The sequence below is a fragment of the Panulirus ornatus genome, chromosome 7, assembly GCF_036320965.1.
Source record: "Panulirus ornatus isolate Po-2019 chromosome 7, ASM3632096v1, whole genome shotgun sequence".
Classification (NCBI taxonomy): domain Eukaryota; kingdom Metazoa; phylum Arthropoda; class Malacostraca; order Decapoda; family Palinuridae; genus Panulirus; species Panulirus ornatus.
In genome coordinates this window covers 5036366-5061156 of record NC_092230.1, presented here as the reverse complement: position 1 = coordinate 5061156, position 24791 = coordinate 5036366, and the positions used below count along the sequence as shown (strand labels likewise).

At 38.1% G+C, this 24791-nt stretch overlaps 1 protein-coding gene across 1 annotated transcript in view; it reads left to right on the top strand.

The window, feature by feature from the left end:
• The window catches only part of LOC139749653 (uncharacterized), a 913398-nt gene that overhangs the window by 692812 nt on the left and 195795 nt on the right, over positions 1-24791 (top strand). Inside the window, exons 8-9 of the mRNA XM_071663824.1 lie at positions 2883-2988; positions 22798-23220. Of these exons, the coding sequence (XP_071519925.1) occupies positions 2883-2988; positions 22798-23220 (529 nt within the window). The remainder of the gene's footprint in view (positions 1-2882; positions 2989-22797; positions 23221-24791) is intronic.

The window sequence follows — 24791 nt, the reverse complement described above, 5'->3', positions numbered from 1 at the left end:
TTCAACATCTGCAAAATTACTGCCTCAGAAATTATCACTCATCATCTATTGATTAATGTGATGCACATGAGTGCACATGCCTGGATAGTACCTCTCCCCTCATTTTATGAACATGACTGATACTAGGTTATTTTTCCCATTGGCAATTATAGTTGCGAGTGATGTAACACCAATAATGAATGCCCCAGTTTAAATTTTTGTCACTTGAACAAAAATGCAGACTTTGGTAATCACTAGCCATAATAAGTGAGGAAAGGTTAACAAAGAGAATATATGTGTCAGGTGTGAAAGGAGCAAGAATGGGAAGACCATATTGGAGATGGAAGGATGGAGTGAAAATGGATTTGTGATCAGGGCTTGAACATGGCCTGTGCATACAGTAAAAGGCATGCACAGGATAGAATGAATCGGAGCTTTGTAGTATACTGGGGTTGATGTGCTGTCAGTGGACTTGACCAGATCATGTGAAATCTCCAGGGTAAAATATAGAAAAGTCTGAGGACCTGGGTGTGGCTAGAGAGCTGTGGTTTCAGTGTATTATGCATAACAGCTTGAGAATGGATGTGAGCAGATTTGACTTTTCGTTGTTCCTGGTGCTACCTCACTAATGCAAAATCATATATGAATAAAAAGATCTATTTAATCATATGTGATCAGGTACTTTTGGCCCATTTTGTGTGTGAAGTTTGTGTGAATGGAAACTTAAGGCTTGCACAAAGAAACATCTTGGTGTACAGAGATAAAAAGAAAGAAAAAATGCTTGTATGTATTAGCACAAATACCTATATTTAAACTGAACATGTTGGACATTTGTTGAGGATTTAATGCATATAGAGCACCCTTTAAACCTAGAGAAGGTTAAAGATTAAAGATTTATTGATAAATAGGGTAGTAGATATATGTTGTTTGGGATAAGGAGGTATGCATGGTGAGAGAGTCTTGGCAAATAGTTTAAAGAAGGGAGAAGAATTGGAGAAAGTCTTGTGTAATATTTGATGTGACAAAGTGGATGGTATTGCAGTCACATTTCTTAATAAATGGTTGACTCATCAATTGGTTGGCTAAGATTTTCAATGTTGTCAGGATCATGGTGAGGTACCAGAGGATTGGCAGAATGCATGTATAGCAAAAATATAAAAGCAAGAAGGACATAGGTGAGTGTTCAAATTACAAACATGTAAGTTTCTTGAGTAAATTTGGAAATCTTATGGATGAAGGGTGATGAGAGTGGTGGTGTGCACAGAGCATCAGATTTGGGAAGAACATTGTGGTTTCAGAAGTTGTAGAGGATGTATGGATCAGGTGTCTGATTTGAAGAATGTGTGAGCAATACATAGAGAAGCAGGAGGAGTTGTATGTGGCATTTATGTATCTGGAGAAAGCACTTGATAGGGTTGTTATAGATGCTATGCAGATGATGTTACAAATGTAGGAAGAAAGTTGGAGTTTACCAGTTGTGGAGTTACGCAGACTCTTTTGCTGCAACCACGCCCTTAGCAGAGTTCCCAAAGGGAACAGGCATCAGAGATATAGATAAATAGATGGAAGGAAGCAATCAGAAGTGGTCAGGAGTTTTTATTAAGAGTGAGGTGTGTGCGAGTAGGAACAGAGGAGGGCGAGAAGATGGCTTTGTGACGGGTGTGTGATGTCACAATTGCTGTTTAATTTGTTTATGGATGGAGTGGTGAGGGTGGTGAATGCAAGGCCTTAGAGATTGGAGAAGGTATGCTTTCTGTAGGGAGTGAGGGGTCCTAAGAAGTTAGTCACTTGATTACTCATGCCATGGCACTAGTAGCAGATTCGAATGAGAAACTGCTGGGGTTAGTGTCCGAGTCTTGGAGTGTGTATGAAAGGAGAAAGTTGAGAGTAAATTTGTATAAAAGCAGGGTTATCAGGTTTAACTTCGCTAAGATGTTGGTTTGTTGGGGTATGAGTTTGAGTGGAGAAAAATTGGAGAAAGTAAAGTGGAAATGGCAGCTAATAGAACCAAGGAAGTGTAGGTGAGCCATAAGCTTGGTGGTGGGAGCAAAGGATCTGGGAGCCTTGAGGAATGTATGGAAAGAGTCGTTCTCTGAGGTGAAAATATGTATGTGTGAAGGTATAGAAGTCCCAATGATGTAAGGATGCAAGCTATGGGCTGTACATAAGAATGTATTGAAGTGGGGGGATGTGTTGGAAATTAAAATGTTTGAGGACCTTTATAAGAATCTTTTAGATATTTAGATTGATTCCTGACAAGGTTCTTGAGTATGATCAAATCATGAGTTTTGCTCAGACATGGAAAATGCAGCTGTTATATGGATTAGGCCTGTGCCTGTACTGGGAGAATTTATTCCTGCTTAGTTAAACCCTTTTGTGATTTTTTATATGAATGCATGGTATCATTGCAATCCTTCTTAGTCATTGTATGCAAAGAGTCATTTAGGAGGTAAATTTTCCTTTTTTGTACAAATTTATTTATCAAGTTTAAGATGTTTGACATCCTTTGCAACTAATTCTAAAGTCTGATTGATAGGAAAAGGCTTCTTTGGACTAGTTGCATATTGTTTAAGTTGTGTTCATGTTTCTCAGGGTATTACCATCTGTTGCCCTGCACGTTAAGCGTACAACTATATTTTTCTTCTCAGTTTCTGGAGAGGCTTAGAATTGTGGCAGTATATTATCAAAAAGCTGTTGTCTGAAAGACATGAGGTTTCCAAATTATTCATTTACTATTAGGCTTCAACAAAGATATGTTTTGTTTCAGCATTTAATGCTTGGAATTGTTAGCTTATGCACTCTCATAACTGCCATTGCTGATGCTAAGGAGATTGCTAGTACTTCTGGCAGTTCATTGTGGTGGTGATGATGGTTATGTCCTAAGTTTACTTCTGTCTCCACAGATTCAGCCTTCAAGACATTATCAAGAAAGTACCTTGGCTCAGTCTATTGGTCCACACTGACTCTCACCACAATAGGTGACCTCCCAACACCTGAGACAAATAGGCAGTAAGTGAAACGTTATCCAAGTATTGTGGGTATATCACTTTGCTTTTACGTTTTTTAAGTAAGGCAGTTGTGAGCAAGAGAGTTAATTGATCAAGGATTTGGTAAGTTTGTATTATTTGATATGCATTTGTTTTGAGGTATGACTGTTAGTGTTAAAGGTCACTTTGTCAGCAGTTACAGTAAGTTTGAGGTACAGGGTTTGGAAATTGAATTTGTATTACTGATTGTAGCCTTAACCTCTGCAATGGTATGTGGAGGTATCTGTTGGGTTATCTGTCCCACAAGTGTATCTGGTTACTGATAAAGTCATGTTATGTTTTGTATGTAGTATTTACTCAGACATTACTATATCTGTGATGAATATGGTCATTTTCTGAGAGTTTCTCAGAAGTACATTAAAGATACAAGCATCTTAAGTATCCCTGAATTCATCATGAGTGCAGTGTAAAGTGTTGAGAATGTAGTAACACTTATATTATGATATTTCAGACTAGAGTAACTCTTACACAATAAACACCCCTGTAGACCCCTCCATCAACAATCCCCCAGTAGACCTCATTCAGTAGTACCTTTGCCCAGCCCTCACTGCCTGAAGGACCAATAATTTGTCATATCCTGCAATGGAAAAAATTTGATTGAAATCGAAACCACTATTAAAGTGCTGTGTGATGACATCTCTCAGGGCTCTCACTTTCCATGACTATTCTTAAAAGTTTGTTTCTGCTTCTGCTCTCCAACAGTTTTGTTTAATGCCCAATCAGTATACCTCTGTAAATAAAAGTCTTATTAAATAAATTATATAAATTCTGTAATTTTATGAGTATGATTGCTAGCTAAAGACTTTTGGCTGCATTAGATATATGAATTTTTTGTATAACAGTGAATGGAAGTGTTCATGTCCCCGTGCCAATAAATGCTCATTGATTGTTTTTTAAAAATCGTTTATAAACAAAAGTCAGTGTCTCTACATCCTCTAGCTCAAGGTGGTATTGACAAAGGTCATCCACATCCATCTTCCAGGCAGTAGCATTCTTCCAGGCCTGATACTTAGTTATAAGACATTCATATTGCAGGCTTACTTTGTTCATATTGGGGAAGGTGGTGAACATAAGCTCTACTTCTGTCATCACTTTTGAATTGCCTGAAATGCACTTGTGCACTTGCACAAGCTTAGGTTGTTATAATTGGCAGTTAATTTTGCTGGCATGCAGGAGAGAGAAACATATTGTTAATTCCTAATCATGGCGTAGTTGACATCAAGGTTGCATTTACACCAAACGAGTCCAGGCAGGTCTTGATTTGTCTTGAATCACCACTACAGTTCACTTTAATTTATATGTATTTTTGCTGAAACCGTTCACATCGGGAGAGTTGAGCCGAGTTGCACCAAGGCAAGTCAAGTCATGTTTATGGATGTACACATTTTTTATGTCTGTCACTGTGAGTCCATTGTGGTGTGAGCAGCAACATCATGCAGGCCAATGATTTAATGATTCATTTAATTAATTATTAAATAACATTAGTATGGGAACCCACCATGAATTCACCTCATAATGCTACTATTCGGAAACTCTAACTAAAGTAAATGAAGAAAAAGACCTTGGAGTAGTCATTAGCAATTATCTGAAATACACTAAACATTGTCAAGCAGCAAGTAAAAAAGGCAACCAAATTTTAGGTTTCATAGCCAGGAACATAGATTACAAGACATCAGAAACAATTCTCATACTTTATGATAATCTAATAAGACCACAACTTGATTATGCAGTCCAGTTTTGGTCCCTAAACTATAAAAAAGACAAGGAAAAATTAGAGCAAGTACAAAGATGGGCAACAGAATTGATCCCATTCCTTAGAAATCTGTCATATGAAGAGAGGCTAAAACGATTAGATCTCTTCTTCCTTAAAAATTGTAGATAGACTTTGCGGCAATTTAATCCAAGGTTTCAAAATTCTGAGCAAATTCGATAAAGTAAATCATGAACATCTTTTCAAAACAGAAGAAAATATGGTCACCAGGACAAATGGAATAAAACTCAAAGCTAAATTAAAATTTTAGTATGGATGTGGGAAAAAGTTTCTTTTTCTATAAATGTGTTGAGCACTGGAATAAGTTATTGTCAGACATAGTGAATGCTAAGACTATGAATGCCTTCAGAAGTTTAGACAAATGTTATATGAATTAAGGAATACTGAGAAAAATGCCAGAAATAAACTCTTTAAATGACAGTGGTGACAAAGACACTAGAAGGCTAATATACAGCAGTGGGGAGTCAGTGATAGCTTAAAAAACTGCTAAGCATAATTATATTTCATTCTCATTATATACATATATTTTTTTGTACCAGACAACCCAGTCGTGGGACAATCAGGCCTCCTGTTGTCTGTCTTTCTCATGTAAACTGTAAGCAGTGCTGACATTGGTGATGTTGGCAGCACTGTCAAACCCACTCTTCCTTAATCAAACTTTATTTCACTAAAAGTCACCAAAAAAAAACCAGGCAATGATAATACAGATGAAATGGGCATGCATTTTCTAGAAGAGCTGAAAAGTTGAGAAAATGGAGATCTGCTGATGATAATGATCCAAACTACCTTTTTTATTGAGCTTACTACCTGTCATGAGCAAATGTCACCTGTGCTCAGCATGGATATCATGACTGAAGTACACAAAGCTTTTAGAAGAAAGCTGTTTAAATCTGTCCTTCCTGTCCAGCATCATTACTAGACCCAGCAACATGATTATTTAGTGACATCATCACTGCTTCTCCAATGCAAGTTCTAATTATTCAGCTTATTCTAACCTTTGAGGTGTAACCTAACTTTTTATTTGTAATCTAACTTTTAAGAGTATCTCTCACTGACACGAATGAAATCAGGCTTCATTTTTCTACATAATGTTTCATAGCTTAATCATTTATCAGTATTGTATTATGTATAAGATTACCATCATTCATACTGGTGTGCTTCGCATAAATTACAGCTCTTACTTTAAAAATATGGCAGTTCTGTCCTCAGCTTCAACTGCACGCTGGTAGTTTGTGTCCATTTTCTTGACAGATGATCCTGTCATGTCCACCAACTTCTTGAAGTTGTAAGATGTTGTCCTAAAGAAAGTGTAGAGTATGTCTGGATGGTTCACCAAGTCTGAGAATAAGTGACTAAATGCACCAAAATCTGGTCTTTTGGTGTTGACTTCTTGTATTCGCAATGAGTTTCTCCTCCTCCTATGGCATCGAACCCACAGAAGAACATATAATTCAGCAAGAGGTTTTGTGTCCGTACTGCTCAAAATCAGAGTGGGCAGTGACGAACCTGACTCACTTTGACTCTTTTGGTGTGAATGGGAATGAGTCAAACGACTCTAATAAATTGCCTTGACTTGTTTGGTGTAATTATAGCCTAATTGTGTGATGTTTGGGTTCCAGTGTATGGAGATCTGTCACAGCTACTTCCAACCTACTTGACTTGTAAGCAGAAGACAACAAAGTATAATTTGCCAGTCATTTGTTCTCTCAGCAGAAGAATTTGGGTAGTGCTTCATAGTGGTTGCTTAGATTACTGATATAACAGTGCACTGGTATTTTGCTCGTTGTAATATGTTAAAAAAAATTACTTTTGTGCCATATTGGTGCACTTCATCAGTTTATGTGGATGAGAAATTTATGAAAAACCTCAGTTTTGTAAAGCAAAGTACAAGGGAGTTCATTGGAAAGGCAGACAACAGGGGGGCCTTTAGCCTATGTCTAGTTTTCCCCCCACATTATATATGTGTAAGACCTTCCACAAGACATCCCTATCAACCCAATGAGATACTTTCTCCTGATCCATGAGTGTCACATTCAGATCCTTCTGTTTCTCTTAAGTATCTTTTACACACAGTCTTTAAAGCAAACTCTTGATGAACACATCCTCTGTCACTCTTAAAACCACACTGTTCCCTCTCACTTCTTGAGAGAGTGATAATGGGTGTGATTTCAGTTCACAAATTATAGACTAGGGGAATTTGGATTCTCATGTTAGGGAGCCATAGTAACACAAGTATGTAGAGTGTATATAGGAAAATTTGCCATACCACCATGTCACGGAGCACACCAAAATGAGAGGGACTGATACACTACGGATACACATGGATATTGAGAAAATTATATATATGATGAGTTGGAAGAAGTTATCTTGTAATAATCAGGTTTGAATATGTGATAGAAGGGAACATTGAAAGAGTACAGATGTTACAGGAAATAAAGCTTGAATATGAATGCAGAAACTACACAAAACCTCAATAATCTCTCAGGTAACATAGGTATCTTGGGAAAGGGAGTTTAGTAAATAGGAACTAGTGCTTTTGATAAGTTCTGTGAAATTTGCTGTGGAATACATCATTCCCCAAATACAGAAGGAATGGTAAGAATGAGGAAGGAATTGTTTAACTAAAGATTTCATAAAGCAAAGAGCTTGGAGATGTGCAGGGGCAAATATGTAAATGGCACTCTAGCCATCTAGCATTTGTAAGGAATAAGAGAGGATGGAACAAGGATAGCAGATCAATAAGAGAAACAAAGAAACTTTGCAAGAATTTTGTGGACAAAGCAGGTGAAAATCCAAAACTTTTCCATAAATTCATCAGGAGTCAGTTGTCAGTTAAGTGCAGTTAATCACCCTAAGGGATTTAGGAAGAAAAATTGTAGGGGATGATGTAAGGATATGTGAGGAAATGTATAACAAGTTCAAAGTTTTTTTCATCAATGGAAGACACTAAAACCCTCAACACCAGTGAGATGGAATGAGGAAGAGTTTTGGAAATTTTTGAAATATCTAGAAAAGGTATCAACAGAAAATAAAAGAATTTGACCTTTTCAGGAATTATGGTCTTGATGTGTGGCAGTACACTAGATAAACCACTTGAATTACTGTTCAAGTTGTTACTGTAGAGAGGCATAGTGCCAAGTGAATGGAGAAGGACAGATGTCTTATTTGTATATGACAAAGGAGACTGGGAACAAGTGTTGAACTACAGTCCAATTTCATTAATGAGTGTAGTGTTTAGCGTTCTTGAAACAATTATTAGGAAGTCAAAGAATGACTCTCTGTGGAGGAGAAGTTACTAAAGTGAGAGACAGCATAGTTTTTGGTAAAGGCCATGTGTAACTAACCCCTTACTATGAGAGAGTGAGCTCAGTCCTGGATAAAAGGGAACAGTGGGGAGACTGTCAGTATCTGGGCTGCTAGAAGGCATTTGGTGTACCACAGAGAAGACTAATTAAGAAGGTGGATCACCAATCAGGAACAAGAGTGGAGGGGAACTCTTATGATGGATATAATATTATCTCAGTGGGAGAAAACAAAGGACGCATGTCAGAGGAGCCTTTTCCAAATGGGTTGAGTTGACCAGCAGAGTGCTACAGTTTTTGGCTCTGTGACCATTACTCTTCATGATCTACAATGAAAACTTATCATAGGTATGGAATCCTACCTGAATATGTCTCCAGATTATGCAAAGGTCATAAACTTGCTTGATGGTATGGAATCCTACCTGAATATGTCTTCAGATTTTGCAAAGGTCGTAAAGGAAGTGAAAAGCGAGGAAGATTGCATCAACCTAAAAGGGGATCTAAACAAACTTCAAAGTTGGTCTGAAACATGGTTGATGAAATTCAGCCTGAGCAGATATTATGTAATGAAGATGGGGCAGAGGAAAAAATGGCCTCATTATGCTTATTACCTGGCAGGAAATAAGCTTCAGGACTCTAAGTTTTTAAAAAGAGATCAGTGAAGTGGACATTAGACAGTTTTATAAGATATTTAGGGCTAGACAGAGCAACAAGAGGACATAACATGAATTTGAGTAAGAATCTAAAGATAAGGATGTAGAAGAGTACTTTCATAGTACGAGTGATGGATGATTAAAAAAGATTGACTGAGGACATGGTTAATGCAGACAGCATATATATTTTTAAAAGGTTCTTTGACAGTATGACATTAGTGTGTGTTCAAGAGATAAGTCCCCATGAATATAAATCTCCCTTTGTAGTACACATAGGCAACTGTGAAAGGTAATGAAGAAGGTATCTTACAAGTATATAGAATAGATTTCTTTGTGAATGAAAACTTTGTTTCAAAGACAAAGAACAAGCTGGGCTTTCTTGTTCAGTAAGGGATTCCAAATGTAGCTATTCCATAGGAACCGATGGATATGGATTTTGTCACAGTATTAGCATTTTGGTTGGTAAGGTTATTTAATGTATGTATGACTCATGGTGAGGTGCCTGAGGATTGGCGGAATGCGTGCATAGTGCCATTGTACAAAGGCAAAGGGGATAAGAGTGAGTGCTCAAATTACAGAGGTATAAGTTTGTTGAGTATTCCTGGTAAACTATATGGGAGGGTATTGATTGAGAGGGTGAAGGCATGTACAGAGCATCAGATTGGGGAAGAGCAGTGCGGTTTCAGAAGTGGTAGAGGATGTGTGGATCAGGTGTTTGCTTTGAAGAATGTATGTGAGAAATACTTAGAAAAGCAAATGGATTTGTATGTAGCATTTATGGATCTGGAGAAGGCATATGATAGAGTTGATAGAGATGCTCTGTGGAAGGTATTAAGAATATATGGTGTGGGAGGCAAGTTGTTAGAAGCAGTGAAAAGTTTTTATCGAGGATGTAAGGCATGTGTACGTGTAGGAAGAGAGGAAAGTGATTGGTTCTCAGTGAATGTAGGTTTGCGGCAGGGGTGTGTGATGTCTCCATGGTTGTTTAATTTGTTTATGGATGGGGTTGTTAGGGAGGTAAATGCAAGAGTCCTGGAAAGAGGGGCAAGTATGAAGTCTGTTGGGGATGAGAGAGCTTGGGAAGTGAGTCAGTTGTTGTTCGCTGATGATACAGCGCTGGTGGCTGATTCATGTGAGAAACTGCAGAAGCTGGTGACTGAGTTTGGTAAAGTGTGTGGAAGAAGAAAGTTAAGAGTAAATGTGAATAAGAGCAAGGTTATTAGGTACAGTAGGGTTGAGGGTCAAGTCAATTGGGAGGTGAGTTTGAATGGAGAAAAACTGGAGGAAGTGAAGTGTTTTAGATATCTGGGAGTGGATCTGTCAGCGGATGGAACCATGGAAGCGGAAGTGGATCATAGGGTGGGGGAGGGGGCGAAAATTTTGGGAGCCTTGAAAAATGTGTGGAAGTCGAGAACATTATCTCGGAAAGCAAAAATGGGTATGTTTGAAGGAATAGTGGTTCCAACAATGTTGTATGGTTGCGAGGCGTGGGCTATGGATAGAGTTGTGCGCAGGAGGATGGATGTGCTGGAAATGAGATGTTTGAGGACAATGTGTGGTGTGAGGTGGTTTGATCGAGTAAGTAACGTAAGGGTAAGAGAGATGTGTGGAAATAAAAAGAGCGTGGTTGAGAGAGCAGAAGAGGGTGTTTTGAAATGGTTTGGGCACATGGAGAGAATGAGTGAGGAAAGATTGACCAAGAGGATATATGTGTCGGAGGTGGAGGGAACGAGGAGAAGAGGGAGACCAAATTGGAGGTGGAAAGATGGAGTGAAAAAGATTTTGTGTGATCGGGGCCTGAACATGCAGGAGGGTGAAAGGAGGGCAAGGAATAGAGTGAATTGGAGCGATGTGGTATACAGGGGTTGACGTGCTGTCAGTGGATTGAATCAAGGCATGTGAAGCGTCTGGGGTAAACCATGGAAAGCTGTGTAGGTATGTATATTTGCGTGTGTGGACGTGTGTATGTACGTGTGTATGGGGGTTGGGCCATTTCTTTCGTCTGTTTCCTCGCGCTACCTCGCAAACACGGGAGACAGCGACAAAGTATAAAAAAAATAAAAAAAAAAAAAAAAAAATTAGCATTTTGATATGTCCATGATATACATACCCTCTAAAGAGACCACTTGATTCTGCAAAAAGTGTTATGATTGCAAATCCAGACTTTATTGACAGATAAATATTAGAGACTTTACAAAGTGAAAAATTATGAAAATTATTGTTAGATTTTCCCCAAAATCTGGGATGAGTCTCTTGTGTGATTGGTTTTGTTTCATCTAGTGTTTCTTTAATCTTAAAACGTGTTAGAATTTCTTACTATCGTTAGGTTTAGAGAAAAGTTAATTATATACATTTTTACCCAAGTTTATGATATTTGGTGAAAGTACACGTGAAAACTACAAATTTTAGTGTCACCAGAGATATGAAGATCTCGTTTACTTTTTATAGAAGACTGACAGGCAGTGGATGAATGGGACCTGAACACGACATAAGCTTGGATAACTACATCAGCTTGTTTTGTCGGAAGTGTAATTCATTCTTTCAGTAGACAGTTTTTGGTGTAATTTCTTTAAGTGATGTATTTCAATTTGTGACTTGATGAAAGGGAAAAATATGAGAAAAAAAGGCTTGGTTTACCATCAGATGCAAAAGTTAGAGTCCTTTCTACATGTGATCTTCAGACATGTGCAGTGTTCTGATTTTAGGGACAAAGAGTGGGATGTATGTCGTGTGCAAGGATCTTTGCTTTGTTGGCTTGTAGCTTTATCTTGATAAAAGGATACTGTGTGAAATATCAATATTTCATTTGATTTCTGGTATCTAACAAGGTATTCATAGGCCAGAGGTGGGATTTTGCTAGTCCATCATTGTTCATGTCCAGAGACAAGTCTCCCTGATCAAAACCCTTTTGTTTTTCAGAACTTTGGTCCCTTTTTCCTTCCAGACTTGATATGTATTTCTGTGTCTATGCTTGATCAAAATTCTCTTGTAATTCTTGTAGCTCATACTTGTAGTTTTCATTGGTTACCCTTTTTTCTTTTTTTTTTTGGCATAATGTTAGTAAAACAATGATTTATTGCTTGACTTGTTTATGTTTAATCATTGTTTGTCAAAGTTTTGTATTTGTAGATTTCTTCAGTGTAGTAAGAATTATCATTTATTGTTTGCATGAAACTGAGAAGAGAAGTATCAGTGCAGAAGCATAAAACCTAGTTTTTCATTTCCAGTTTCCTCCCAATTAATATATTTTATTTTATTCATTATACTTTGTCACTGTCTCCCGCATTAGCGAGGTAGTGCAAGGAAACAAAAGAATGGCCCAAACCCACCAACATACACATGTATGTACATACACGTCCACACACACACACACATATACATACCTATACATCTCAACATATACATGTATATACACACTCAGACATATACATATATACACATGTACATAATTCATACTGTCTGCCCTCATTCATTCCCGTCGCCACCCCACCACATATGAAATGACGGCCCCCTTCCCCTGCATGTGCGCAAGGTAGTGCTAAGAAAAGACAACAAAGGCCACATTCGTTCATACTCAGTCTCTAGCTGTCATGTATAATGCTGTCATGTATAGCCAGTTAATTTGTATATATATTCTCCCCTATCCCCAGGGATAGGGGAGAAAGAATACTTGCCACGTATTCCCCACATGTCATATAAGGCGACTAAAGGGAACGGGAGCGGGGGGGGGTAGAAACCCTCCCCTCCTTGTATTTTAACTTTCTAAAAGGGGAAATAGAAGAAGGAGTGCTCATCCTCCTCAGAGGCTCAGATTGGGGTGTCTTAATGTGTGTGGATGTAACTAAGATGAGAAAAAAGAAGAGATAGGGTGTATGTTTGAGGAAAGGAACCTGGATATTTTGGCTCTGAGTGAAATGAAGCTCAAGGGTAAAGGGGAAGAGTGGTGTGGGAATGTTTGGGAGTAAAGTCAGGGGTTGGTGAAAGGACAAGAGCAAGGGAAGGAATAGCACTACTCCTGAAACAGGAGTGGTGGTAGTATGTGATAGAGTGTAAGAAAGTAAACTCTAGATTGATATGGGTAAAACTGAAAGTGGATGGAGAGAGGTGGATGATTATTATTGGTGCCTATGCACTTGGGCATAAGAAGAAAGATCGTGAGAGGCAAGAGTTTTGGGAGCAACTGAGTGAGTGTGTTAGCAGTTTTGATGCATGAAACCAGGTTATAGTGATGGATGATTTGAATGCAAAGGCGAGTAATGTGGCAGTGGAGGGAATGATTGGTGTACATGGGGTGTTCAGTGATGGAAATGGTGAAGAACTCGTAGATTTGTGTGCTGAAAAAGGACTGGTGATTGGGAATAACTGGTTTAAAGAGAGATATACATAAGTATACGTATGTAAGTAGGAGAGATAGCCAGAGAGCATTATTGGATTATGCGTTAATTGATAGGTGCATGAAAGAGAGACTTTTGGATGTTAATGTGTTGAGAGGTGCAACTGAAGGGATGTCTGATCATTATCCTTTGGAGACAAAGGTGAAGATTTGTAGAGGTTTTCAGAAAAGAAGAGACAATTTTGGGATGAAGAGAGTGGTGAGAGTAAGTGAGCTTGGGAAGAAGACTTGTGTGAGGAAGTATCAGGAGAGACTGAGTGCAGAATGGAAAAAGGTGTGAGCAAAGGACATAAGGGGAGTGGGGGAGGAATGGGATGTATTTAGGGAAGCAGTGATGGCTTGTGCAAAAGATGTTTGTGGCATGAGAAGCGTGGGAGGTGGGCAGATTAGAAAGGGTAGTGAGTGGCGGGATGAAGAAGTAAGATTATTAGTAAAAGAGAAGAGAGAGGCATTTGGACAATTTTTACAGGCAAATAGTGCAAATGAGTGGAAGATGTATAAAAGAAAGCGGCAGGATGTCAAGAGAAGGTGCAAGAGGTAAAAAAGAGGGCAAATGAGACTTGGGGTGAGAGAGTATCATTAAATTTTAGGGAGAATAAAAAGTTGTTTTGGAAGAAGGTAAATAGATTGCGTAAGACAAGAGAAAAAATGGCAACATCGGTGATGGGGGCTAATGGGAAGGTAAGAACAAGTAGTGGTAATGTGAGAAGGAGATGGAGTGAGTAATTTGAAGGTTTATTGAATGTGTTAGATGATAGAGTGGCAGATATTGAGTGTTTTGGTTGAGGTGGTGTACGAAGTGAAAGGGTTAGGGAGAATGATTTGGCAAACAGAAAAGAGGTAATAAAAGCTTTGCAGAAGATGAAAGCTGGCAAGGCAGTGGGTTTGGTTGGTATTGCTGTGGAATTTATTAAAAAAGGGGATGACTGTGTTGTTGACTGGTTAGTGAGGATATGTATGTGTGACTCATGGTGAGGATATGTATGTATGACTCATGGTGAAGTGCCTGAGGATTGGCAGAATGCATGCATTGTGCCATTGCACAAAGGCAAAGGGGATAAAGGTGAGTGCTCAAATTACAGAGGTATAAGTTTGTTGAGTATTCCTGGGAAATTATATGGGAGGGTATTGATGTACAGAGCATCAGACTAGGGAAGAGCAGTATGGTAGAGGATGTGTGGATCAGGTGTTTGCTTTGAAAAATGTATGTGAGAAATGCTGAGAAAAGCAAATGGATTAGTATGTAGCATTTATGGATCTGGAGAAGGCATACAATAGAGTTGATAGAGATACTCTGTGGAAGGTATTAAGAATATATGGTGTGGGAGGCAAGTTGTTAGAAGCAGTGAAAAGTTTTTATCGAGGGTGTAAGGCATGTGTACAAGTAGGAAGGGAGGAAAGTGATTGGTTCTCAGTGAATCAGTTTGCGGCAGGGGTGCGTGATGTCTCCATGGTTGTTTAATTTGTTTATGGATGTGGTTGTTAGGGAGGTGAATGCAAAAGTTTTGGAGAGAGGGGCAAGTATGCAGTCTGTTGTAGATGAGAGGGCTTGGGAAGTGAGTCAGTTGTTGTTCGCTGATGATACAGTGCTGATGGCTGATTCAGGTGAGAAACTGCAGAAGCTGGTGACTGACTTTGGTAAAGTGTGTGAAAGAAGAAAGCTAAGAGTAAATGTGAATAAGAGCATGGTTATTAGATACAGCAGTGTTGAGGGACAAGTCAATTGGGAGGTAAGTTTGAATGGAGAAAAACTGGAGGAAGAGAAGTGTTTTAGATATCTGTAAGCAGATTTGGCAGCAGATGGAACCGTGGAAGTGAGTCACGGTGGGGGAGGGGGCGAAAGTGCTGGGAGCATTGAAGAATGTGTGGAAGGCGAAAACATTATCTCCGAAAGCAAAAATGGCTATGTTTGAAGGAATAGTGGTTCCAACAATGTTATATGGTTGTGAGATGTGGCTCTAGATACGGTTGTGCAGATGAGGGTGGATGTGTTGGAAATGAGATGTTTGAGGACAATATGTGGTGTGAGGTGGTTTGATTGAGTAAGTAATGAAAGGGTAAGAGAGATGTGTGGTAATAAAAAGAGTGTGGTTGAGAGAGCAGAAGAGGGTGTTTTGAAATGGTTTGGTCACATGGAGAGAATGAGTGAGGAAAGATTGACAAAGGAGATATATTTGTTAGAGGTGGAGGGAACGAGAAGTGGGAGACCAAATTGGAGGTGGAAGGATGGAGTGAAAAAGATTATGAGCGATCGGGGCCTGAACATGCAGGAGGGTGAAAGGCATGCACGGAATAGAGTGCATTGGAACGATGTGGTATACCAGGTTCGACATGCCGTCAATGGATTGAACCAGTGCACGTGAAGCATCTGGGATAAACCATGGAAAGTAGTGTGGGGCCTAGATGTGGAAAGGGAGCTGTGGTTTCGGTGCATTATACATGACAGCTAGAGACTGAGTGTGAACGAATGTGGCCTTTGCTCTCTTTTCCTAGTGCTACCTCGCACGCATGCGGGGGGAAGGGGTTGTCATTTCATGTGTGGTGGGATGGCGACGGGAATAAATAAAGGTAGCAAGTATGAATTATGTACGTGTATGTATGTATGTATATGTCTGTATATGTATGTATATATATATATGTATACATTGAAATGTATAGTTATGTATATGTGCATGTGTGGATGTGTATGTATATACATGTGTATGTGGGTGGGTTGGGCCATTCTTTCGTCTGTTTCCTTGCGCTACCTTGCTAACGCAGGAGACAGCGACAAAGTATAATAAATAAATAATGAATATGTAATATATGTATGAATGATGTGACATCACAGTAAATGAATGGTATCAAATTCTGATACTTTCTCTCATGACCTCTGCAATGAAATCATTTTTTTTAACCTTTGGTCCTCCTCTGTAGTATACAGAACTCTTTATAGTACAGATACTTTGCCTTCCATTTGTTTTAGTGATAATCAGTCTGAAAACTCGTCCAGAAGAGATAGCTGTCTTCCTAAAGCCAAAAACCTCCAACCCTCCTTTGCAAATAGCAGCTTAACTCAGATCTAGAGTTACTGTAAATATCATCTTAACCAAATATACTTATTCTGTCCACTTCAGGTTAGTCCAGTCTTGTCCAGACATTCTAACCCAGCTGAACAAAACACCATATAGCCCACTTCAGGTGCAACAGAATTTTGAAATTTGGCTTCAAACTTCTCAGCCAGTTCATTCCATCTCATCCCAGCTCATAAGTAACCACAGATGTAATTCCATTTATGTGCAACCCAGCAAATGTCAATTAATCACTTTAAATCAAATCATTGTAATATATGTATTATCCTGTTTAAATTCTCGGTATTTGTACCCAGGACTCATTGCACAACCTATGTTAGTGAAGAACCCACAGCCTTACTTGCCAGACTTACTAAAAATGTATTTCATCACCCACCCTGAAACTTGGTATACTCCTATCCTAAACTTAGTACAGTCTGACCCACAACCAAACCCAACCCAGCTTACAGCTTGAACCAGAAGTTAGCTCATGGTGCACTCAGAAACCCAGTTCATGACCATTCCTAAGACTCGCTCCCAAAGCACATCCCAAAAGCAGTTTGTAGCATGACCTGCACCCAACTTAGAAATCAATCTACACCCCAGTCCACAACTCACATCTCATTGCTTGAAGTAGCTCAAAACACCGTAACATAGACTTCACCCACTTAGTCCACATGAAGCCCTAGAGCTAACCAAAGAAATGAATCCATAAATGTTTTTGGAAGTAACTCTGAGGACAACCCAAACTGAAATAGACATCTCTCATCCAGAACTTGGCCCACAGTCATACTCAGCAAAGTATTTTGGTGTTTTGACTCTCTCTGAAGAGACATAGAATTCATTAGTTATGCTCTTAAAAGTTTGATATAACCTCCCTCTATCTGTTACTCTCTTTTGCTAGGGTACTGGCTGATAATTTTTTTCCCATTTAGAATTAACATAAGCTCCTACGAATTTTTCAAAGCCTGTTGAAAGTGACTGCTAAATGTTTCATTTTTATTTAATATCTTAACTAAAACTACTGCTTTGATCTGAAATATATTTCCATTTTTATTGAATATCTTAGCTTGATAAATGTGGTAAAACTACTGCTTTGATCTGAAATATATTTCGTTTTGGGCAGTGATTTTATTTAGAATCTCATTTTATATTACCCGATTGTCGACCAGTTTTGAGGCATTAATTGTAGTTTCTGAAAAGACACTAAAAGAGTCTAATACCATTTTGAAAAATTAATCCTCCTTAAGCTCATTTTGTAACATGTAAATATTCCATAGCACTTCCAACAATTTTTTTTTCATATGTGCATTCTTTATATTTTAGTTTCTAAACAGTGGCAATACTAAAGCCTACAATTTTCCTCTAGGACTTGAGCTTTGTGTAATATTTAACATTGTCATTATTAGACTAGGCTCTCAGAAAATTTAAGAAAAAGAGGTGATATATCTTATTATTAGAAAATATTGAAGTATTGATGATTTGATGCTTGTAACTATATTATTGAAAATTTTGAGAAACTTTATCATGCAGTGATATCCATGTTAAAGCTATATTCATTGATTTTAAAACATAATCTTTTTAAGTCAAAAGCTGTCTTATTTCGTAAGTTTATGGTCAAAAAGATGGAATCCTCGTTTTGTTATTCTGTCCACTAAAGAAAGAAGTTACACAATGATTTTATCATGCATATAAAGCTTTATCATAATGCTGCTCTAGATTTTGCTTGTAGATATGAATATTCTGCACATCATCGGTCTTCGTCATGAGTGCTGTTTTCTTCAGCTAGTTCAGTGTTGAATGAACAGTCTTTCCCCAGATACACTTGTTACTGATTACCATTACTGATTATCTGTACACAATGAAATGTCAGAGACCTAGAGTTGCACTTGCAATTTTTGCAGAAAAAGTTGATTGCTGGCTAAGATTTTTACTTAAGTTTAGCTGTCACCAGCTATTTGCATAATGAAATATACAAATTTGCTTGAAAATGAGACCTATGTGAATAAGTTACAAGCTAATACATTCAATGAAAATTTGGAAAGAACTGGAAATGCAAAAGTAGATTAGGAAACAATTTTGAAGATTTATACGGAGTCTAAATGTGTCAGACCTTTTCTGCTTTTTAATTGTAATGGAAGATTGGACAAAAGTGGAATTCTTTTTGTGAATGACCAAGACAAGCCAAATTTGTTACTTCAGTGACATTGTTCAAATTCTTTTTTTATTTTACACAATACTGACTAACTAATCTAAAATAAAAATGTATGTTCAACAAATACATGTAGATAAACTTGTTGCCTTTGCGCTGTTTGCATTCCAAAGCATCATGTTTGAATCATGATTAAAGGAATAACCTTCATGTGTACCCTCAAACTATATTTGGTGATTATAAGTGATATGGAACGGTTTATGCACATGTATACCCTAACAGAAACTATACACCTTATGATGAAGACTAGTGTACTTGGCTAGAAAAGAATAGTGTCTGTAAGTGTATCATATCAACTGATAAGAAAAGTTATATTTATTATTATTTTTCATTTATTCTCTAATAACTCAAAATAAGAATGAAACATTTACACTAAGATTAAGTCCTCAGGCTGCATTGTAGTGAATTGTGTCTGAAGGAACAGGGATGGCCTTTGTGTCCACCAGGAATGTTTGAGAAAGTAAGTCATTAAACCTTGATATAGGGGTGATATTAAGAGGGTTAGAGATCAAATTAGGTTTTATGTAGCATTAGAAAGTAGTTATATTTTGCTGTACATTACACAGATTTTCTGGGCATATTAGTTTTAAAGTTAAGCTAAGTTGATAAAACATGTGGAAGGGTTGGCTGTACTGGAGTTTCTGAATCTTCAGTCCAGCTAGAACAACAATCAGGATTTTACAGAAATAAGTCAAGTTAGACTAGTTTTTTTTGTGTTTGCATCAGTTTTCTGTGTTTGTTTTATTGATGCTCTATATGTGTTTGTCTCTCTTCGATACCTTATTAACCTTTATAGATGTTTGTTAGTTAAACACACAGGTACACTGCATGCACTTACCGAAAGTATGTAACTCTGATCACAAATGAATATGGCTATGGTGTATTCAGATGAAAGAAGCAGTGTTTTCTCTGTTGTAACAAAGTGAACAAACATTCCACTTTCATTTAAAGATATGAAGGAGAAAGGGCAGTATAACAACACATTCCTCTGATTATGTAATTAAATGGTATACTGCAGTGTGTTTCCCAGTGGAGCCTCTGAGAGTAAGTAAGAGACAGAGTATAAAGGATACTGGAATGCTCTTGGTACAGTCATCAATGCAGGTAAGAAAATGTATTGTTGTAACTCATCAAATGTTGAAAGCATTATTGGCAATAAACTTTTTTATAACCATTATAATACATTCACTTGGTGGCATTTTTGTTAGTTATTGTTCCCTTGATTGATGTTTTTTAAAGATGATCAATATTTTTTTTTGTATAAGAATGTAATTGGTGAGTTACAGTGATTGTTTGTTTTTCTCTTTAATTATTTCTCTCTTCATGTATAGAATGCTTTTGCAGCAATTTAGTTTTCTATGTCTCTCACATGGTTTGGGAGTAAAGATGTGTGTGTGATGAATGTTTCTGTAGTGACAAATGTACAACTTGTTTTGCTGCCCTCATGTTGTCAGGGAGTAAGTTTGTGATGAAAGTCTACTTCTCATTGTTAGATCAGGTCTTTAGTCTTCCATAGAAGTGGAAGCAGGTGTTACCTGTCCTGTGAATGTGTAAATATGCTATTTGCTCCATGAATGGGTCAGATGTTGTTTGAACATGTGAATGGCCTGTGTACCACTTCCTACATGAATATGTGAAGATGGCATGGTAACTTCGAGGATTCATGATTATATTGAATTTAGCTTGATGATATATGCCATTTCCTGCATTCAGAGCATGGGATATAGAGTTTTATCCAAATGATTTTATTATTGACATCTAACGTATATTACTTGAAAGACAGATAGCAACTCAGACCATTTTCTTTATAATTTTCCAGCTGGTTTGGTAGTTACTTAAGGGAAACCTTTCTCCAGCACAGTCCTTAAAGTAGAAGAAAATTATTTTTAGAATAAATGAGAGCTGTATGGACAAATATATAAAAAAGAAGTACAAGAAAGATACATAGTAAGAAGTGGCAAACTGTAAATCCTTGGAAATATAGTAGAGTTATAGAATGTGCTTTACACTGATAAATGGACTGTTTTGTAAATGTGGTCAAAAAAGAAGCTTGAATCAGGGAAGAGGAAAGTCCCTCAGTTTTGCTTCCATGATTAATTTGAGACAGCTGTTTACTCTTTGCTATTTCTAAGTAAGCTACATCATCAAAGAAGGAAAGATTGTCACACATGTAGATGAGAACACAGTTATTTTGCATGAATGTGGATATGTCCACTTGTAATTAATTTTTGAATACTGAAATATGCACTAGTGGTATCTAGATAACAGGCACATTAAGGGTTGGATTAGGTATGAGCAAGATCATATTACATTAGGAACCAAGATAGATTGAAAAGTGATAGTAAGCCTGTAATGGTTTTGGATGAGTGCATCAGTGTATGAGGTTATGTTCAACTGCATTGTATCTAGATATACATATTGGCACTTTAGACATACATAAGCTTCTTATGTGTGTAGTGAGTATAGATGGTGTCATGTGTAGTGTGTATGATTGTAGGCATTTGTGCCTGATATGTTTATGAATGTGCGTATCATCATTTTTGGTAAATATGAATATGGGAATGAAGACCTGTCTTGGTCATTTCAGTAGACATGCAACTTTCATGAATATGAATGTATTTGCACTAATATGTGTACAAATACGTAAGTACATTTGGAATGCTTATGTTTGTAGACCAGAGATTAGATCAGCATTAGTAGTAGCAGTGAGAAAGTGAGGCAGCAGTACAAGTGTGAGACAGCATTAGAAAGTAATGTGAGAGTAAAGCTACATTGTAGTAGTACGAGGATGTGGTAGAGGGGGAAGTGTTTTTTAATGCCAGTTTATGGGAAAGTTTACTGTAAATGAAGAGCATTAAATGGGATGATGTAAGGTTGATAGCTTGATGTGACACTGAGCAGTAGTGTACTGCACAAGTGATCTGTTTGTGAAGGAAGCATATTTTTGCCATAGTACAACACAAAGAACTTGTATGGATGAAATATTAGTATGAGGATGATGTCATGATAGAAAGTAAGGAATGAGATCACTGGAAAGGGAGTTGTATAATGGATGACACACCTCTTGAGAAAGTTGGGCAATACTAAAGCAACATGAGAGGCACTGATATGAGGGAAAGCATGATGAGAGACAGCAGTTTGACACTGATGCTTTAGTGTGCAGAGTGAAAGTATAAGTGTAAGATAAACATACTGAGTGTGAGAATATAGCATCAGATTGGTGGTATGATTGTTTAGATCATGATATGGGGATGGGGTACTTTTACAGATAGCATTGTAAGGAGCTGTAGCATAAGAATAAGCAGTATGAAGATGATGTACCATGAGAGTGAATAGCATGAAAGTTATGCAGCTTGAGAGTAGGCAGTGTAAATGTAAGCTGTTTGAAGAGGGTCCACTGGCAGTGAATACTGCAAAGGTGATGCAGCATGAAATATATCAGTTTAGAGATAATGCTGCATGAGTGAGCTTTGTAAAGTTGATGCAACATGAGTGTGAGCGGTGTTAAGTAGTTGCTCTGCAAGAGTGGTTAACATAAGGTTATTGTGCCACATGTGAGCAATGTGAAGTGGATGCACCATGAGTTAACAATTTTAAGTTATTGTGGCATTAAAGTGAACAGTTTGAATATGATTTTCCATGAGGGCAGACAGAGCTAAGGTTTTAATAGCATGAGAGTGAACAGTAAAAGATTGGAACACTATAAGAATAGACTTTAAGTTGATGGATCATGAGTGAACAGTGTAAAGGTGATACAGGATGAGAATTATCATTGTAAATTTGATACAGTAAGAGTGTAAAAAGGGTGTAAACACTGTCAAGTTGATCTTCTATAAGAATGAAATGTGTGAATTTGATGTAACATGAGATTGAACATAGTAAAAGTGATGTGTATAGCAGGAAACAGAACAAAAGATGATGTATCATGAGAGTGAGCTATGTATAGGTGATGTAGCTAAGAGTAAGCAGTGTAAGTTGAAGAAAATGAGTGGAGTTGTTAATGTATCACAAGGGTGTGCCGCATGTGGTTTATGCAGCATAAGAGGGAACTGTGTGAAGCTGATGCAACATAAGAAGGAGCAGTGTGAAGTTGATGTAACTTAGGAGCAAACCTATGAAGTGATGCAGCCTTAAAGGAACATGTGGCAGTATAGGAAATGTAAGGCATTGAGCAATAAAGTTTAGAAAGCATGTGAGGTAGAATATTCAGTTTGAGAAAGAGAATAAGAAGTAACATGAAAGAAAACATTCAGTGTGTAATACATGAGAGGCAGCACAAGAGTTAACATGAGAGGGAATTTGTATGCATGTCATTATATGTAATAGATGAAATGAGAGGTAGCATATAGTAGCATGAGAGGCAGCAGAGTAACCACCTGGCCATGCTCAGGGGTAACGCTAGCCAGCTGGTGTGGCCACAGGCGCTGCCCCTCCTCGACCCCAGCTTCACCCGCCCTGGCCACTTCACTGAGCAGGTAACAGAGATCTCCGGGCTCACGGGCCCAGCCAGCCCAGATCCGGGAGGTACCCCTGGGCCCGTACAAGTGCCAGTGGGGACTCCCAGGCCAGGCCAAAACCCTGGAGGGAGCTTCAGGCCAGACCATATATCAAGCGAGCATTCCGGTGGCGAGCGTGGCGTGAGTCCGGCCCTTAGTCACCCTTTCCGAGCCAGCCCGTCCTTCAGCGGCCCGTCCAGTCCTGGCAGTCCTGGCCTGGCGGATAGCGAACATGGCCAGGCCGTACCCAACTGGCCCAGAGCTCTGCCCCGCCGTGGGCTCAAGTCTCGCCTACTAAGGATCAAGACCAACGCCGGGTTAGTCCGCCCCGTTATGCCCCGCCCCGTGCAACTAAACCCGTAGTGACGAACAATGCGACATCTTGTCCTGTCTCCAGTAGACCAGAGATCTCTTTTCTTAAAAGGCATACCACTGTTTTACCTAAGTCCACTTACCTTTCTGTATCTGTCAAATTGCTTATCTTTACATTGTACATGTATGACACTACAAATGTTCTAGGTTCAGGAGAATGCTATGGTTCTGACCAGTTGGTGTAATACTCAAAGAATCTTCCTTGGTAGCCTGCTAAGTTTTCCTTCCCAAGACAGTCATCAATATTGTCAGTCTTAACAAGCTGAACAGAGGAAAAGCTATCAAAATATGTTGAGCATAAAGTAAACCAAGTTGATTAAGGTTATGTTTTCTTTGGTAGTTTTATTGTACAGAATTAATTGCTCAACATTTATTCAGTATATCTGACCTTCATCATATATAACAATGTCTTAGACATCAAGATTTGAAGTAGGTATTGAAAAATCAAGCCTACATTTGAAGTAGATATTGAAATCTCCAACCTAGTAAGTAAAAATTCTTTTACATCAGCAGCATGCTTGTTGCGTGCAGCCCTCAGGGATTATTCTGCATTTTGTGGATGAGAATGTGTGTTTTGAAATATAAATGATTGAAAAAAGTATATCATCTTTTTGCTATGAAATTGATAGCACCAAGTTTACAGTCCTTTGCTGCATTAGTCTGCATTCATTGTTTATGAGGATACTATAGTAATTTGAGTGTATTCCATAGAAATGTTGGCAATTGGATGATGAAATGTTGGATGGCTTTCCTTATTTTATGTGAAAGATAGGCTTGGAATCTTGATTGCCATACCCCTTTTTCTCACGTGTGATGAGCATTATGTGCTACTCATGCTGTCTTCTCAAACCTTCATTATAGGTACACACACATACGCACACACACATACGTATTAATGCAGAAAGCGTACAGAAACTAAAAAAGTTGTATAGTTTTTGAAAATGTTCAAGAGGGGAGGCCTCATAAAGAGACAAAGAAAAGAGGCAGGGGAAGGGATAGTTTGACATTGAAGAGAAGACTGAAGTTTGAAGATGTATTATGTAAGTTTTTTTATGTATGTTGATGATTATCTAGAAGTGTGACTGATGCTTTATTTATATACTGCTGGTAGACTGAGAATGTGTGTGTATACATATTGCATCTTTGTTTTTATTCACAAAACTAAGGTAAACATTGTTCATTTTGTGCATCAGTGGATGGCTACAGTCTCTCTTGAGTGCCTTGAGGCTTTGTGGAAACCAAAAGTTACGTGTCTGCACAGTTGTCGAGATCTCATATATGTCTGTAATTTGTCTCTCAATTATCTGCCATACTTTTTGTACTTCTCCATGGTTTGATCTTTAATCATACATGCTGTTCTAAGGTGTTTTCAGTGTAAGGGTAGTTTTCATTTGTGACAAATTACATTTTGTAACCTCTGTAACTTCAGCGTGCATGGTTTGGAAGCAAGGAATGTTGTTTTAGGTGAACAAGATCAGAGATTATTATCATAACCTTGACTAGATGTAGATTTTGG